The 19,290-nt window shown below is 42.2% G+C and overlaps 1 protein-coding gene and 1 long non-coding RNA gene across 4 annotated transcripts in view; both read right to left on the bottom strand.

The window, feature by feature from the left end:
• Positions 1-19,290, bottom strand: part of RAB3IL1 (RAB3A interacting protein like 1) — a 42,322-nt gene that overhangs the window by 19,803 nt on the left and 3,229 nt on the right. The window contains exon 1 of one of the 2 annotated variants that reach the window (XM_027045751.2): positions 552-780. The exons of the other annotated variant lie outside the window; for it this stretch is intronic. Coding sequence (XP_026901552.2) covers positions 552-703 — 152 coding nt within the window. The 5' untranslated portion in view covers positions 704-780. Of the gene's footprint in view, positions 1-551; positions 781-19,290 lie in introns of those variants that run through there. 2 annotated transcript variants of the gene reach the window in all.
• The window catches only part of LOC128311749 (uncharacterized), an 11,563-nt gene continuing 2,640 nt past the window's right edge, over positions 10,368-19,290 (bottom strand). Inside the window, exon 3 of one of the 2 annotated variants that reach the window (XR_008290295.1) lies at positions 10,368-11,179. This is a non-coding gene — a long non-coding RNA (uncharacterized LOC128311749). The remainder of the gene's footprint in view (positions 11,180-19,290) is intronic. The other variant, XR_008290294.1, reaches the window with a different exon arrangement.

Below are 19,290 nucleotides of genomic sequence, written 5' to 3'. Positions count from 1 at the left end.
CCCCTTACACCAGTTTTCTGGAAGGACAGCCCAGAAGCCAGAGAACTCACTAGAGGCTGCAGCTACGTGGAGTCAGACAACAAACGGGGAGCCTAGGAGAGGCCTGGCCAGCTGGAGGGGAGGGAGAAGTGAAAGGTGTGTCCTCTGCCTTTAAAACACTGCCCTTCCCCACCCTCCTCCCTGCCATCCCCATCCCCACCTGACAGCCCTGACCACAGACCCTTGGCTGGAAACAGATGAGCAGGAAACTGCCGGCCTGGATGACCCAGGCCCTGATTCTGAACTTAGGTCTCTCCTCAGCTCACTGTGTGACCCAGGAGATGTGCCTTGCCCTCTCTGAGCCTCAGAGTCTGTGTCTGTACAACCACCAAGTTAGAGAATCAGGGTCACCCCTTGGCAACTGACCTTGTAGGAGGCTCATGAAATCCCTCATGATTCCATGCCAGTCCCCCCGTCAGGAGCCTGGCCTCTCACCCCCTCCTCCCCAGTGCCCCTGCAGAGTGGCAAGAATCCTCCTCCCCTCCCCTCTATGATCAAGGTCACTAGCTCACCTGTCTGGGTCCCAAGGCTCCTCTCCCAAGTTCCTGTCAAGGGCAGGTCCCAGAACCGATGGAGCGTAGCGGACAGCCCCCGAGCTCATTGCCAGGAACACGGGGCATGTCCCTCGGGCAGGACACCTGGTGTGCTCCTTGGGGGCATCCATTGCCAGGGCCAGCCTGAAGGTCCCTCCGGAGACTGCCAAGCAGGCGGGCAGCAGAAGCCCTTCTTCCCCACCCCTGGGCTGAGCCTCACGCTAACCTTTGCTATCTCTGAGAAGCAGCAGCCCAGGAGGGAGGCCCCTCCCAGCAGGCCTCTATCTCCTGAAACCCCGTAATTATTAACTCCTGTGGCTCGGCGGGCAGCAGACGGCTCTGGGGCCCTCCTTCCCGGGCTCTGGGGCCCTCCTTCCCGGGCTCTGGGCCAGGAAAGGTAAGACACCCTAAGGGGTCGTGGGAACTTTCCTTTACATGCCCAAGGCCCCAGGCTTTCACTCGGCCTGAAGACGGAGCTGTCTGTCCCCTCCTTGGCCAGGTTGCTGAGTTGGAAAGAGCCCGTCCAGCCCAGGCTCTATCTATCACCAGTCGGTTGTGTGGCCTTGGGCAAGAACCTCCACCTGCCCCACCCCCCATCCCTGGCCTCGATATCCCCTCGATATCAACCACCGGCGTGCATGGACACCTCAGTGTAGCAGTGAGGAGCACAGGCCCGGTGTCAGGCCGGATTCACACCCCACTTCTAGACTATAAACCTTTGGGCATATTACGTTCTGTGCCTCGGTTTCCCCAACTGTAATATGGAATCTCACCCTCTAAGGCACACCAGGCCAGCTGCTACTGCCCCAGACATGCCCTACACCTCCGCTTTCCTCACACAATATCCCCTACAGCACATCCTACCCACTGCTGATAAATCTCTTTTGCGAATACCCCCTCCGCCAGCAAGCCTTCCCCTGTGGCATGGGAGGGGGGGAGCCCTCAGACAGATGTCCACCTTGTGTCATGACGATTGGAACGGTCGGACACCCCCACGAGAAATGAGTGGCCCCGTGGGCAGAGGCTGGCCTGCACTCACCACCAAATCCTCAGGACCCCCTTGTCCGGGACGTGGTCAGCCTCAGTCTACCCAAGATAGTTTGTGTGTTTCACCCTGTCTCATTTGGCTTGAAATCTAATCCTGCTTCTGCGGTTCCTTGGCTCTGTGGCCTTGGGGCAAATCACCTCACCTCTCTGGGACTCAGTTTCTTCATCTGTGAAACGGGCACGATTGTCCCCGGTGAGGGTGTGAACATCACAGAAGGTAACATCTGTGAAGGGTCTTGCCACCCTTGAAATGAGAGTTTCATTTCTCTCTACTCCTTTCTCCCTCACCTTCCCTCTTCTTTCCTGTCAGCCTCTGAGTTCCCCGAGGGGGAGAAGCTGCCAGTTCCTGACTAGCAGTCACACCCCCCACCCCCCACCCCTGCCCCGCGGATAACAATATCTCCTACTCAGGCTTTGGGCTTCGATGCTCTCAGCCTAATGCAAACCAGATGCTGGCCTTGCCTTTCCTGGCAGTGAATTTTCCATGGCCTGCTCCCACCCCCTTCCTGTTTTTGCTCCTCACGGATCCCCTGCTAAATTCTCTCGTGCCCCCACCTTCCTCTGCAGGGCAACCTCTGGGCCCACCTGGAAACAATTAATGGAAAACAGGAAGTGTGGAAAGGCGGGGGGGGGGGGGGGGAGGGTCTCTCCATCACCCCAACATGGCAGGAGGGAAAGGAGCTCAGTCCGGCTGGTGACAAAGTGTATAAGAGATAGTCCCTCGCTGCTAAGCACCAGCCAGCCCCTCGGGGAGGAAACGGAGTCAGAGTCGCTTTGGGAGCTGTAGAGAAAAAACTGCCACCTTCTGGACATTTAGGCATAGCTGGGACTTCATGGGGAGCTTTAAGGGCCTTGTCCTTGGCTGTGACTTAGAAAAAAATCGGAGCCAGAAGAGGCCCAGGCCCCGCTGTTGCAGATGAGGAAACTGACTTGGAGGCTCGTCCAGGGTCACTGGTGAGTCAGAGCCAAGAGGCAGCCGGGGACTGCTTGCCAGTAAAAGCTGCTCCCCGAAGTCACTTCCCGGGCTTGCTATCTCATCATCCCCGCTGCCCTTCCCCCGCAAGGAGCCCTGGGCCCCATCACGAGGATGCTCACAAGGCCACCCGCAGCACCTGGCCAGTTACCTGGATCTTCCCCACCGGGAGCCGGGCACTGGGAAGCGAGGCCTGGGGCAAGCCCTGGAGTGTGCCTGTTGGGAGCTCTACCTTTATCCTGGGCCCCGTGAACCCCCTCGGGGCATCCAGGGCTGGCCCTCCTTGGGAGGACTCCACCATTCCCAGGAAAACAACAGCCCGAGGGCTCCCTGAGAGCTCGGCTCTGGCCGCCCCTCCCTCGGCCAGCTGTGCTGAGTGTTTGGACAACTGGATGGAATGTTTTGCAGCTACAGTCCTCCCTGGGTCCCTGAGCTCAGATTTCAAGAGGGGCGGGGAGAGGATGCTGGCTCCAGGGAGAGAGAGAGAGGCTCAAGAGGTCAAATATGAGTCTGGAGTGCCCCCCCCACCCAACGCCCTGCCCAGACCCGACCAAGACCACTGGCTGGCCAGCCCCAGTGCGGTGGGGAGATGGAATGAGCCTCAGGCCCCCGAGAGGAGGACAGAGGGTGGAGGCAGCCAAATGGTGTCAGAGATTTGGTGGGGCCAACCTGGTGAGGTCAGGCCCTGGAGACAGTCTGGGCTCCGGGAGGGGCCAAGGCCCAGGAGAGCACTTTGAGAACACTAAGATTGCGAAGATTCCACCACAGAGATGGGTCCATCTGCTACTATCCCCATTTTACAGATAGAACGATTGGGGTCCAGAGAGAGTAGACCATCCCAGGTGATGCAGCATGCTGCGTGTAGAGCTAGAACCTAGGGCTCCAGAACCTAAGCTCAGTCTTCTCATTATTTTCATGTTCCCACCCTCATCTCCAGCCCCAGAGACACACACACCCCCGCCACTGAATCATCATCCTTCCTCTTCCTTAAAGGACACAAACAAGGGGCATCTGGGTGGCTTAGTCGGTTAAGCGTCTGACTTTGGCTCAGGTCATGGTCTCACCGCTCATGAGTTCAAGCCCCGCATCAGGCTCTGTGCTGATGGCTCAGAGCCTGGAGCCTGCTTTGGACTCTGTGTCTCCCTCTCTCTGTTCCTCCCCCACTAGCATTCTGTCTCTCTCTCTCTCTCAAAAATAAATAAACATTAAAAATAAAAAAGACAGGATAACCTACGCAAGTGGGGTACTGAAGGTTCACAAAGAGAACACACAGACGCTAGGCTTGCTGCCAGCCTCTGAGAGCATTAACCCACGGCAGACAAAGGCTGGAGGCTCTGGTAGCCAGAATTCCCGCACCTTCTCCCACCCTGGGGCCAGAGGTCTCCCAGATTCCCCAACACAGCTGCTCAGGCCTCCCAGAGCCCCTTGAATCAGGCTGACAAGACACACAAGTCCTAGACCCAACTATATGGAAGGTAGTTTGAGCCTCAGTTTGCTCACTTTGAAATTGAAAAGGTTACCTTTGCTCTACTTGCCTCGCCATCATATTGTGGGTGCTGATGACAAGGAACAGGACGTTCCAGTGGACCCCTTTGGAGACTTAAATATTTCCCAGCAATAAAACCTTTGGAGCTCACTTGAAGAAAGGAGGGAGGGGATTCCTTTGAGCCCAGATGGGTGTGGGAGTCCCACCGAGGTGCCTGGAGGCTTGGGTTAGATTCCTGGAGGTGGAACCTGTTTGGCCACTCCCAGCACCTGAGCAGGAAAGTTCTCGGCCACCTAATGGAATTCGAGAACCAGCCAAACTTTCAGAGGCAGATGTGGCTAGAGGGGGTGGGTTGGCCCTACCTCACTCCCTTCCAAAATGGTGGGATGAGGCAGGGACTCTTTTTTTTTTTTTTTTTTTAAGTATATTTATTTGTTTAAGTAATCTCTGCACTCAATGTGCGGGCTCAAACTCAAGACCTTGAGATCAACAGTTGCATGCTTCTCCGACTGAGCCACCCAGGCGCCCCAAGAAATTAGGATTTTAATCCACATTGTCTAACTCCAAAAGCTCATGTTCTCATCCCTCTACCATTTATCCTCTCAAAGGGTAAGGTGAGGCTTTTTCTGAGAAAAGAGGGCTTGAAGAACAAGCGGGATTTAAATATACAAAATGGAGGATGGCATTCTATGCCAAGGAACGCCAGGAACAAAGCCTTGGAGGTGGGACAGAGCAGGGCACACAGAGAGAAGCCAACTCTTCCCTTTGGCTGGAGCTCAAGCTGATTTGGGGGACACTAGAGAAAAGACTGCACAGGCAGTCTCAGAATGAATCACGAAAAGTGTTAGAGGCCAAGTTAAAGAGTTTGGACTTTATTCTAAAGGCTCCAAGGAGACAGTTAAACATTTTTGAGCAGGGGAGTGACGTGATCAGAGCCCTGCTATGGGAAGATTAAATTAACAGCAGTGTGCATAGAAAATAGAAATGAACTTATCAAATATCCTGAGAGGTAAAGGCTTTCTAAACTTAGATGCATTTGAAGAGACTTCAAAAGGAAAAAATCAATAGATCTGTTTACATTAAAATTTAAAACTTCTCCATCTTCCTCCTTTCACCAAAAAATAACCAAAATTAAAAGGCAAAAGGCCTAGGGAAAATATTCCCAGCAAGTGGAAAAGTGTTGACATCTTTAATATATAAAGAATTCACAAAAATCAATAAGAAAAAAAAAAAGAAAATAAATAGGAGTCCAGTAAACATGTTCATTCATTCATTCATGCATTCATTCAAGCAACATATAATGAGCATCTGTGTTGGGTGCTGAGAAGATATTAGTGGACAAAACAATTTATTTTAAAAAGTATTTGGAAACCTGGGAATGAGAGGGAACTTCATTAAATTGATGAAGAGTATCCACCAAAACCCCACAGCCAATATCATTCTTTCTTTTTTTCTTTTTTTCTTTTTTTTGGCAAATATTCTTAATGCTGAAATTCTAGAAACAATCTTTTAAAATCAGGAGTGAGACAGGCATGGCTGCTATCATTGTTTCTATTCTATACTATATCGGTGATTGTAGGCAGTGCAATAAGACTAGAAAAAGAAATTTAAGACACAAATATTGGAAAAGAAAAATCAGAACTCTTCTTTTTCCAAAATGATTGTCTACATGTCAAACTCAAAGGTTTAACTATAGAGAACAAACTGGAGGGGAGGTTGGGGGGAGATGGGGTAAATGGATGATAGGCTTTAAAGAAGGCACTTGTGGGGCGCCTGGGTGGCTCAGTCAGTTAAGCATCTGACTTCGCCTCAGGTCATGATCTCACAGTTTGTGAGTTCAAGCCCTGCGTCGGGCTCTGTGCTGACGGCTCAGAGCCTAGAGCCTGCTTTGTGGATTCTGTCTCCTGCTCTCTCTGCCTCTCCCCCACTCGTACTCTGTCTCTATCTCAAAAATAAATAAAACATTAAAAAAAATTTTTTTTAAATAAAGAGGGCACTTGTGATGAGCACTGGGTGTTATACATAAGTGATGAATCACTAAATTCGACTCCTGAAACCAATACTACACTATCTGCTAACTAACTTGAATTTAAATAAAATCTTGGAAAAAAAAACAAAACCCAAAGGACTCCATAGAGTCCTATTATTATTATCTATTATCTATATCTATTATTATAAAAAGAGAGCTTGGCAAAAAGGTTGGCTATAATATCAATATAAAAATTATTCACATTTCTGTACACTGGTAGAAGTTGGAAAAATAGAATTTTAAAAATACATTATTTATTATAGCAATAAACGATAAGAACCTATCATAAATCTAACAAAACACTTGCAAGACTTATTATAGAGGAAATTTTAATTTTGGATACAAATTATAAAATTATAATAATTACAGTATTATTATATAATCTAAATTATTCCAATAATAAAAATATCAAAATGATACAAATTCTAAAACTAGGTATTTCGCCAAAATGCCAGTTTTCTCGAACTCGATCTACGTATTCGATGCAATTGTAATAAAAGTTCCAACAGCGTTTTTCTTAAATATGACATGCTGATTTTAAAATTTATATAGAAGAGTAAAAATATCTAAGACATCCCTGAAGAATGAGGCACTTCCTTACTCCCCAGCTATCAGGACTTATAAAACTCTAGTACTAAAAACAGTATGATATTAGCTCAAGAATGAACATATATAGACTGATGAAATCGAAACCAGAAAAAGACCAACACATGTCTGGAGCTCTGATGTTCAGATATAGCCTTGCTGATCAGTGGGGAAAGGAAGGGACCATCAAATACATCCTAAAGGAACAAATGATCGAGCCTATATGGATAAAATAATTGGAACCCTATCTTACACTATGCGGAAAAATTAATTCCAGCTAGATTACATATGGAAAGAAAAACTCTTAGAAAAAATTGTAGGAGAATATCTTTTTTACTTCAGAGAAAGGAAAGATTTTTAAGTAATTTCTACACCCAACATGTGAGGTTCGAATCCACAACCCCAAAATCAAGAGTCATATACTCTACTGATAGAGCCAGCCAGGTGCCCCACGAAAGGAAGGATTCTAAAAAAAAATAGGGGCGCTTGGGTGGCTCAGTCAGTTGAACGTCCGACTTCGGCTCAGGTCATGATCTTGCAGTTCATGGGTTCAAGCCCCATATCAGGCTCTGTGCTGATAGCTCAGAGCCTGAAGCCTGCTTCGGATTCTGTCTCTCCCACTCTCTCTGCCCCTTCCCTGCTCATGCTCTGTCTCTTTCTCTCTCAAAAATAAATAAACATTAAAAAAAAATTTTAATAAAAAAAAAAAAAAACAAAAAGCGCTAACCATGAAGGAAGACTGATAAATCCAACTACATTAAAACTGAGAACTTCTTTTTATCAACTGACACCATAAAGTAAATAAAAAGATGAGCCATGGGGCACCTGGGAGGCTCCGTCGGTTGAGTGCCCAACTTCAGCTCAGGTCAGGATCTCGCAGTTTGTGAGTTCGAGCCCCGCGTTGGGCTCTGTGCTGACAGCTCAGAGCCTGGAACCTGCTTTGGATTCTGTGTCTCCCTCTCTCTCTGCTCCGCCCGTTTGCACTCTCTCTCTCAAAAATAAAAACATTAAAAATAGTGATAATAAAAAATAAAAAGAGGAGCCATAACCAACAAAGTTGTAGTATCTAGAATATAAAAGGAACAGGAACTCTCAAGTCAATTCAAAAATATATATAAAATAATTAGAAAAATGGGCAAAAGATATGAACGAGCATTTAAGAGAAGAAACATTACAAATGGCCAATAAGGGTTTGAAAAGGTACTCAAACCTAATCACGTTGGTTATCAGGGAAATTAAAATAAAACCACAGCGAGGGAGCATCTTATGTTCACTAGGATTGGCAAAAATTAAGAAATCGGATAATACCAAGCGATGAACAAAACGCACATCCATCCACAACAACTATAGCATTGGTATGAATGTAAATTGATAACTGTTTCGGTGAGCAATTTGACATTGCCTTCTAGAATTGAACATTTGTGTGTGCCGTGACCAAACAATTCCACTCCCAGGTATATGTGCTACAGCAATTCTAGCACATTTGCACCAGGGAACGTGTGCAAGACTGTTCATAATAGCAATCCAAGTGTCCAATGAGCAGGGGCTAGATAAATGCATCGTGTTATTCGTTTACAGTTCCTATGGCAACTGGATCCAGTTACCACAAACCAGGAGGCTTAAAACAACAGAAATTTATTTTTCCACCATTCTGGAGGCCAGAAGTCCAAAACCAGGATCACCGGGCCTCAGTGAAGATGTCAGTTGGTCTCTACTCCCTCTGGAGGCTCTAGGGGAGAGTTTGTTCCTTGCCTCTTCCGGGGTCTGGTGGTAGCTAGTATTCCTTGGCTTGTAGCCACACCACTTCTCCATTATCTTCACATTGCCTTCTCCTCTTTCATTTGTGACAAATGTCACTCTGGCTCCCCCTCATAAGGACACTCGTGGTTGCATTTAGAGCCCCCCCTGGATGATCCAGGATAATCTCCACATGTCAGAATGCTTAACTTAATCACATTTGCAAAGATCCCGTTTTTATGTAAGGCACAATATATTGGTTTAGGGGTTAGACTCTGATATGTTGGGGGGGGAGGGAAGCCCTCCCCCCCCCCCCAGTTTTCTGCAGTCTGCCATCAGTCTGTCACACACACAAAATACATTCACCCTATCCCAACATCTCCAAAAGTCTTAACGCATTATAATATCAACTCAAGCCCAAAATCTCATCTAAATATAGTCAGCTGAAACCCCCAAAATTCATCTAAACTAGGTTTGTAAGATTGGAAAGAGTCCATTCTGGGGGGGAAAAAAGTTCTTCTCCATTTCTAAAACTGTGAAACTAGTAACAAGTAATCTGTTCCCCTAATATGATGGAATGGGCATAGTATAACAGTTACACACATCTTTACTCCAAAAGGGAGAAAATGGAAGAGAGAAAGGGACTGGTCCCAGGTAATTTCAAAATCCAGCAGGACAAATTCCTCTAGTTTTCAAGGTGTAGGACTAATCCTCTGTCACCCACAGTTCCTGCCTCCACATCTGTGGTCCTGACTTCCAGGTCCAAGGCTCTGCCCTCTGGGCTTGAGGTTAATCCCTTTTGTCATTCTTCGTTTTTCTTAACAGTAGGCACATGTGTGAAGCTGAGTCATTTTATAAGCCTATTTCCTGCCTCTAGAATCATGGGGGTCCAATAGCCTTCCTTCATTCCATTCCGTCTCTGTCCCTTTCCATCTAAGATGGCAGTGTTTCTGCTGGTATAACTCTCAGAAGTCTTGTGGGTCTCCTGTGTATGTCACAGAGATTCACATCATTACAGACAGCCCTCCACAGATCTCTCCTGGATAATTCTATCTCTATTCCTGGCTTCTGCTGAGATGGTTGAGTGGATCTATGAGTCATACGCTTAATATCCTCAAGACTAGCAAAAAGCTGTTCAACCACACCCATGGCCTTCTCCCTAGAGCACATTGTTCTAACAGTAAATCGCCTAATTTTAGTATATTTCACAGTTCGGAAAGGTTGCAAATTTCCCCCATCATCATGTGCTGGTTCCTTTTGATGTAACAGTTCTTTCCCTGAGATATCTTTCTCCTCTCTCATTTTATGATAATCAGCAAGAAAAAACCAGGCCATATCTTTAACATTTTGCTTGGGAATCACCTCAGCTAAAATCCAAGTTTATCACGTACAAGTGCTTCTAACAGTGCTTCTCGAAATTCTTCCAGCTTCTACCCATTACCCATTCCAAATCTATCTTCACATTTTTAGGTGTTTGCTACAGCAGCATACTACTCAATTCCAAAATTTGTATTAGTTTGCTATGGTAACTGAAACAAATTAACACAAACTAGATGGCTTTTCGCAACAGAAATTTATTTCACACCATTCTGGATGCCCAAAGTCCAAAATGACTATCGCTGTGCCCAAACCAAGACGTTGGTAGGTCCGTGTCCCCTCTCAAGGGTATAGGGGAGACTTCTGTTCCTTGCTTCTTCCAGCTCTGGGCAACTGCTGGCATTCCTTAGTTTCACTCCAATTTCTGCTTCCAATGATCACTTTGCTTTTCCTCTTCCATCCATGTCAAATCTCCTCTTCCTCTCTCTTATAAAGAGGCATGTGATTGACCTTGGGGCCCACCCTGATAATCCAGGATAATATCCACACACTTCAAGATCCTTAACTTAATCACAGCTGCAAGGATCCTGTTTTCAATAGTTCTGTTCTTATAATAGAACTTTAAACAGCAACGACAGTGAATGAGTATTTATATGTCACTTACTTCACTCCCTACTCCAATGTAAGCTGTGTGAGGACAGGGCCTTGTTTCACTCACCACTGTATACTCAGTCCCTGGAAGAGTGACCACCAGGTAAATGGTACCCAATAAATATTTGCCGAATGAACTACTAAGGTGGATATTTATATGAAGAATAATACAAGTAAATAGAAAATTTTATGGTATAACATCAAGTGAAAAAATCAGTATGCAGATTTTTATATACAAGGTAATTATTTTCACATAAAAATTCTACACTAAAAAAAAAAAAAAACAACTGAGGATGTAGGGAACTCCTAGAGTCCATCACTTCACAAAAGCAGCTAACAAACTGGCAAAACTATCAAAATCAGTTTTACCAGAACTCTGGAAACAGCTCAAAGTTTAGAGCAACCAAGTGAACACTTATCAAGAAACAAACAACAGGGGCGCCGGGGTGGCTCAGTTGATTAAGCATCCAACTCTTGATTTCAGCTCGGGTCATGCTCTCACCGTTCATGACATCAAGTCCCATGTCAGGCTCTGCTGACTGTGCAGAGCTTGCTTGGGATTCTCTCTCTCTCCCTCTCTCTCTCTGTTCCTCCCCCTGCTTCCTCTGCCTCAAAATAAATAAATAAACATTAGAAAAAAAAAACAAAACAAGAAAGAAACAGCTGAATTTCACCAAGAAAACTTCATGATAATTTTACTTACTTTGGCCATCCCCCGCTCATCAGCTCTGTGGCAGCCTTGAAGACAGTAACCTTGAAGACAATATTCTTGGTGTGCGTTCCTAGTATTAGAGGAAGCAGAATAGACCTGCTACAGAAAGTATTGTGGCTGTTTGTTTTGACCTGTCTGGTGGCTCTCTGCATGTCTGGCTCAAAGGGCTTGCCTTTATTTTGCCTAATTCAGAACTCTCCCAGAACCGAGGGGGCATTTGTTGAAAATATATAAAGGCCATGCAATTGGCTGCTGCCAACTGGGACAAACGATCGCATTTGGAGAAAACAACAAGCAAAAAAGCTTAGGAAGAAAGGCTGGAGGATAAGATGATTTAGGGAACAAGGACTTTGAAAAGCTCCTACAGCGGCACCTGGGTGGCTCAGTCAGTTGAGTGTCTGACTCTTGATTTCGGTTCAGGTCATGTTCCCAGAGTTGTGGGATGAAGCCCCATGTCAGGCTCCACACTGAGCGTGGAGTCTGCTTAAGATTCTCTCTCTCTCTCTCTCTCTCTCTCTCTCTCTCTCTCTCTCTCCCCCTCTGCCCCTCTGCTCCTTTCTCCTGCTCATGTGCATGCTCTCACTCTCTCTCTCTCTCTCAAAACAAAAACAAAAACAAAAAGCTCCTACATATTCCTGGGAATAGAGGTCCATATGCATGCCCAGGGCTAGGTACATGCTCAGAAAAGCCCTGACAAGGCCCTAAGATCTTACCTCTAGCTGATCACCAGATTCTCTGCAAGCAGGAAATGAGGGCCAAAGTAGAGTTGTAAATTGCATGACGGATTGTTGAAGGCATTTCCCAATCTACATACAGTGCTCATCTGCAAAGACTGGGAGGTTTTGTTGTTGCTGTTCTAGGCATTTAAGGAAATCTCTGTCAAATGACTAACTGACCACTAAGCTAATGACCCAGAGACTTTGTGGCCATGACAACAAAAAATAGACTTTCCAAAATTAGTTCCTGAAAAGTCACTGAACTAATAAACAACAATTTCTATCACAAGCAGCAACAAGTCTTAGCATGGTAGGAAATCCTATTCCCAGAGTTGTTTCATTATAATACTCAAAATATCCAGTTTAGAAAAAAAAAAAAATATTATGCATGCAAAGGGAGCATGGTTTATACATGGGGGGGGGGGATGTCCTTGAGGAAGCACAGATATTGGATATAGAAGACAAAGGCTTTAAATCAACTATTTAAAATATATTCAAAGATATAAAGGAAACCATGTGTAAAGAACTAAAGGAAAACATGATAATTATTTATCTCACCAGTCAGAAAATATCAATAAGGAAACAAAAGCTATAATACAGAAACAAATTCTGGATTTGAAGAGAATTAGCTGAAATGAAAAATTGACTAGAGTTGTTCAACAACAGATTTGAGCAATCAGAAGAAAGAGTCAGCCTACTTGAAGATAAATCAATTGAGATTACCCAGGCTGTGGAACAGAAAGGAAAAAAAAACATGAAAAAAAAGAAACAGAACCAAAGAGATGCATGAGACAACATCATGCATACTAACAAATACAAATGCATAGTGGAAATCCCAGAAGGAGGGGCAGGGGAGAAATAAGAAAGATATAATGGCTAAAAACTTCTAAATTTGAAGCAAGACTTAATCTACACATCCAGGAAGCTTAATTAACTTCAAGTAAGATAAACTCAAAGAGATCCACACCAGGACATAATCAAACTGTAGAAGGCCAAAACCAAAAAGAGAATCTTTAGAGCGAGAAAAGTGACTAATCACATACAAGAAAACCTCAGATTCTCCAGCTGATTTCTCATCAGAAACTTTGGGGGCCATAAGGAAGTAGGATAATATATTTGAAGTTCTGAAAGGGAAGGAAAAGGCAGCAAGGAATTTTTATCTGGCAAAACTATCCTTCAGGAATTAAAGATAAATCAAGACATTTCCAGAATAACAAAAATTATGAGAATTTGTCACTAGTAGATTTTCTTTACAAGAAATGTTAAAGAGAGTCCTTCAGGCTGATATGAAAGGGCAGTAGACAGTAACTCAAATCCATATGAAGAAATGAACACTGATATAAGTAAATATAAAAGTCAGCAATGATGAATTCTTTTAATGTAACTCTTCTTTTTTTCTTATATAATTTAAAGGACAACTGTAATAATTATAAATCTATGCTGATGGATACCTAATGTATAAAGATGTAATTTGTGATGCTAACAACATAAAGGACAGGGAATGGAGCTATAGAAGAACAAAAATTTTTTATACTATCAAAACTAAATTGGTATTAATTTGAACTAGATTGTTATAAATTAAGATGTTAATTGTAATCCGCAGGTCAACAACTAAGAAAATAAAATATATCTGGTAACAGAAACAACAAGGGAATCAAAATGTTACATTAGAAAACATCTAACACCAGGGCACCTGGGCGGCTCAGTCAGCTGAGTGTCCGACTTGGGCTCAGGTCATGATCTCGCGGTCTATGAGTTCAAGCCCCATGTTGGGCTCTGTGCTGACAGCTCGGAGCCTGGAGCCTGCTTCCAATTCTGTGTCTCCCTCTCTCTCTGCCCCTCCCCCACTCATGCTGTGTCTCTCTTTCTGTCAAAAATAAATACACATTAAAAAAAAAAAGAAAATGTCTAACACAAAAGAAGGAGGAATTGAGAAACAACAAGATATAAGACATATAGCAAACAAAGTGGCAGAAGTAAGTTCTTATTAGTAATTGCATTAAATATAAATGGATTAAATTCTCTAATTAAAAGACAGAGGTTAATGGAATGGATTAAAAAAACACATAATGCAATTATATGCTGTCACAAGAGTCTTTCTTTGGCTCAAAAACTCAAATAGGTTAAAAGTGAAAGGATGGAAAAGATAATCCATGCCAAAAATTAACAAAAAGAGAGATGAAGTGTCTGTACTACTATTTTAAAAATAGGCTTTAAGGCAAAAATTATTAAAAAAGACTTTATAAATTATTTATATTTTTAAATTTATAACTATAAATTATTAAAAGAGAGGTTTTATATAATGATAAAAAGCTCAATCCATCAAGAAGATATAACAATAATAAACATATACTTAAGAGAGAAATAAACATTACAATAATAATAAGGACTCCAATACTCCATTTTTTTTTTAATGTTTATTTACTTTTGAGAGAGAGAGAGAGAGAGAGAGAGAGAGCACAAGCAGGAAAGGGGCAGAGGATCTGAAGGAGGCTCCTCACTGACAGCAGAGAGCACAATGCAGGGCTCAAACTTACCAATCATGAGATCATGACCTGAGCCAAAGTCGGACACTTAATCAACTGAGCCACCCAGGTGCCCCTCCAATATTCCATTTTCAGTAATGGATAGAACTACTACACAAAAGACAAACAAAGAAATAGAAGCATTGAACAACAGTATAAACCAACTAGACCTAACTCCACCCAACAACAGCAGAATATACATTCTTCTCAAGTAAGCATGGAACATCCCTCAGGATAAACCACGTTTATACCACAAAACAAGTTTCAATACATTTAAAACTACTGAATGCATTTGAAGTATTTTCTCTGACCACAATGACATGAAACCAGAAATTAATAAATGTGATATGTGAAAATACAATAATACTTTTACATGCCCAATGGCATAAAAAGAAATCACAAGGGAAATTAGATGAGATGAATGAAAATAAAAACAGCATATCAAAACTTATGGAAAGTAATAGAAGCAGTTCTTAGTGGTAAGTTTATAGCTGTAAATACCTATATTAAACAGAAAATACCTATATTAAACAGAAGAAAGATCTCAAATCAATAACTAAACTTCCAACTTTTTTAAATGGGCCCAAAGAAAATGTATTGAATATGTAACTGAATGTCCAGAAGTAGGACTTGCTTTAGACATGGACTGTTTCACGGGCTCAAGCACTGTCCTCAAGATCCAATGTCTCTCTTGTCCTCTTCCTGGTTTAACTGTATTCTCAGACTGGTGCTCCCTTTGGTAGCAAGATATTTACAGAGTCTCCAACCTCACAACTCAACCTCACTCAAGTCCCACCCTAAACCTCAACTTAAGGAACTTAGAAAAAAACCAAACTAAACCCAAAGTCAGCAGAAGGAAGGAAATAAATATTGGAGTGGAAATAAAGGAAATACAGAATTGAAAAACAACAAAGAGAATCAATAAAAACAAAAGTTGCTTCTTTGAAAGGAGTTAACAAAATTGATGAATTTTTAGTTAGAATGACAAAAAATAGAGATAAAAGATTCAAATCACTAAAATCAGGAATGAAAGTAGGGACATTGCTATCAACTTTAAAGGATTGTAAGATAATATGATGAATAATTATATATCAAAAAATCAGATAATCTAGATGAAAAGAAAATTTCCTAGAAGACACAAACTACTAAAACTGACTCGAGAACAAATAGAAACCTGAATAGACCCATAAGAAGAGACTGTGAAAGTAAACAAAAAATTTCCAGTAAAGAAAATGCTAGGACCAGATTGTTTCACTGGTAAACTCTCTCAAACATTTAAAGAAAAATGAATACCAATCTTTCTCAAACTTTTCCAAAAAATAGGCTCTGCTTCCTAATTCATTCCATGATGCCAGTGTTACTTTGATACTAAGGCCAGACAAAGAAATTATAAGGAAAGATATCTATAGACCAATATTCCTTATGAATATAGATGCAAAAATTATCAACAAAATACTGAGACATTTGAATCCAGCAATTAAAATGATCATACTGTATGGGCAAGTGGGATTTATCCCAAGAATGCAAAGGCGGTTCAACTTATGAACATTAATCAATGTAATACACAGTATTAATCGAATAGAGGAAAAGAGTTGCATGACCATGTCAATGGATGTAGAAAAATAATTTGATAAAACCCAACACCCTTACTGATGACCCTTGAAAATATTATGGTAAGTGAAATAAGCCAGTCACAAAAGATAAATACTGTATGATTCCACTTATATGAGATACTTAGAAATGAACTATTGGGATCTCATCAAGATAAAAAGCTTCTGCACGATCAACAAAACTAAAAGGCAACTGACAGAATGGGAGAAGATATTTGCAAATGACATATTGGGCAAAGGGTTATTATCCAAAATCTATAAAGAACTTATCAAACTCAATCCCAAAAAACAAGTGATCCAGTGAAGAAATGGTCAAAAGATATGAACACACATTTTTCCAAAGAAGACATCCAGATGGCGAACAGACATGCAAAAAAGATGCTCAACATCACTCATCATCAGGAAATACAAATCAAAACCACAATGAGATACCACCTCCCCCCTGTCAGAATGGCTAAAATTAACAACTCAGGAGATAACAAATGTTGGTGAGGATGCAGAGAAAAGGAAACCTTTTTGCACTGTTGGTGGGAATGCAAACTGGTGCAGCCACCCTGGAGAACAATGTGGAGGTTCCTCAAAAAATTAAAAATAGAGCTAACCTAAGACCAGCCATTGCACTACCAGGTATTTATCCAAAGGATACAAAACTGCTGATTCAAAGGGGGCACCTACACACAAATGTTTATAGCAGCACTATTGACAATAGCCAAAGTATGGAAAGAGCCCAATGTCCATTGACTGATGAATGGATAAAGATATGGTATATATATACACAATGGACTATTATTTGGCAATCAAAAAGAATGAAATCTTGCCATTTGCAACAACCTGGATGGAACTAGATTGTATCATGCTAAGCGAAATAAGTTAGTCTGAGAAAGACAAACACATCATTTCACTCATATGTGGAATTTAAGAAACACAACAGATGAACATAGGGGAAGGGAAGGAAGAACATAAGAACAGAGAGGGAGGCAAACCATAAGAGACTCTTAAATACAGAGAACAAACTGAGGGTTGCTGGAGGGGTGTTGGGTAGGAGGATGATCCAAATGGGTGATGGGCATTAAGGAGGGCATTTGTTGGAATGACCACTGGGTGGCTCAGTCAGGTAAGCGTCTGACTCTTGATTTTTAGCTCAGGTCATGATCTCATGGTTGGTGAGTTCAAGCCCCATATTGGGCTCTGTGCTGACACTGTGGAGTCTGTTTGGCATTCTCTCTCTCCCTATCAAAATAAATACATATATTAAAAAAAAAAAAAGAAACGGGTAAAATTTTAAATGTTATGTTGTGTTACATTTTACCACAATAAACAAAGTTTGGGGGGAAAAACCCACCTAACACCTTTCATGATAAAAATACTCATAAAACTAGGACTCAGAGGGAACTTTCTTAGCTCAAAAACGGAGATCTGTGAAAATCCACAGTTAATATCATACTCAATGGTGAAAGACTGAAAGCTTTCCTCCTAAGATCAGAAACACTACGAGGATGTCTGGTCTTGCCACTTCTATTCAACATTTTACTGGAAGTTTTAGCCATGGGAAGAAAGTAAATAAAAGGCATCCAAATTGGAAGAGAAGTAGTAAAACTGTCTCTATTTGTAGATGGTGTAATCTTGTATGTAGAAAATCCTAAAGAATCCACACAGACTAATAAATGAATAGCTAATAGCTATATAGCTATATAGCTATATAGCTAATAAATGAATTCAGCAAAGTTGCAGAATATCAGATCAATATGCAAAAATCAGTTGTATTTCTATATACTAGCAATGAACAATCTGGAAAAGAAATTTAGAAAAACAACTTCACTGGGGTGCCTGGGTGGCTCAATCGGTTAGGCGTCCGACTTCAGCTCAGTTCATGATCTCACGGTTTGTGAGTTTGAGCCCCCTGCATCAGGCTCTGTGCTGACAGCTCAGAGCCTGGAGCCTGCTTAGGATTCTGTATCGCCCTCTCTCTCTGCCCCTCCCTCACTCACACACACACACACACACTCTCTCTCTCTCTCTCTCCCAAAAATAAACATTAAAAAAAAGAAAACTTCATTTATAATATTATAAAAAATAATAAAATATTTAGCAATAAGATTAACAAAGGAGTACAAGACTTGTACACTGAAAACTACAAAACATTGTTGAAAGAAATTTAAACAGATCTAAGTAAATGAAAAGACATCCTATGTTCATGGACTGTAAAGAAACAACATTGTAAAGAAAGCAAAGTGATCTACAGACTCAACGCAATCTCCATCAAAATTCCAACTGTCTTTTTTGCAGAAATGAGCAAGTTGATCCTCAAATTCATATGGAATTTTAAGGGATCCTACATGGCCCAAACAATCTTGAAATGGAAAAACAAAATTGGAGAACTCACACTTCCCAATTTCAAAACTTCTACAAAGCTACACAACCAAAACAGTGTGGTACTGGCATAAAGATATATAGACGAATGGAATAAAATCAGGAGTCCAGAAGTAAACCCACACATCTATTGACAAGTGATTTTCAACAAGAGTGGCAAGACCATTCAGTGGGGAAAGAATAATCTTTTCAAATAATAGTGCTTGGACAACTGGATATCTGCATGCAAAAGAAAAGAGTCAGTGGGGGGGACCTGGATGGCTCAGTTGGTAGAGCATGTGACTCTTGATCTCAGGGTCTGAGTTTGAGCCCCACGTTGGGTGTAGAGATTACTTAAAAAGAAAAAAAAGACAGGGCACCTGGGAGGCTCAGTAGGTTAAGCGTCTGACTTCAATTCAGGTCATGATCTCATGGTTTGTGGGTTTGAACCCCACATCAAGCTGTTGCCGTCAGCACAGAGCCTGCTTCGCATCCACTGTCTACCTCTCTTTTTTTCCCCTCCCTGGCTTGCACTCTCTCTCTCCCTCTCTCAAAAAAAAAAAAAAAAAAGAAAAAGAAAAAAAGAAAGAAAGAAAGAAAAGAAAAGAAAAAGAAAAAGAAAAAGAGAAAGAAAAAGACAAGGAAAAAGAATGAAGTTGCACCCCTACCTCTCACCACATGCAAAAATTAACTCAAAATATGTCAAAGACCTACGTGTAAGACCTGGAGCTACAGAACCATTAGAAAACTTAACAGTAAATTTTTATGACCTTGGATTTGGTAACGATTTCTTAGATACGACACCAAAAGAACAAAGAACAAAAGAAAAAATGAACTGAACTTTGTAAAAAAAAAAAACTTAAAAAAAATTTTTTTAATGTTTATTTTTGAGAAACAGAGACAGACGTGAGTGGAGAAAGGGCAGAGAGAGAGGGAGACACAGAATCTGAAGCAGGCTCCAGGCTCTGAGCTATCAGCACA

This window comes from Acinonyx jubatus, chromosome D1 (assembly GCF_027475565.1).
Source record: "Acinonyx jubatus isolate Ajub_Pintada_27869175 chromosome D1, VMU_Ajub_asm_v1.0, whole genome shotgun sequence".
Taxonomy (NCBI): Eukaryota; Metazoa; Chordata; class Mammalia; order Carnivora; family Felidae; genus Acinonyx; species Acinonyx jubatus.
This window is presented reverse-complemented; position numbering and strand designations above follow the sequence as displayed.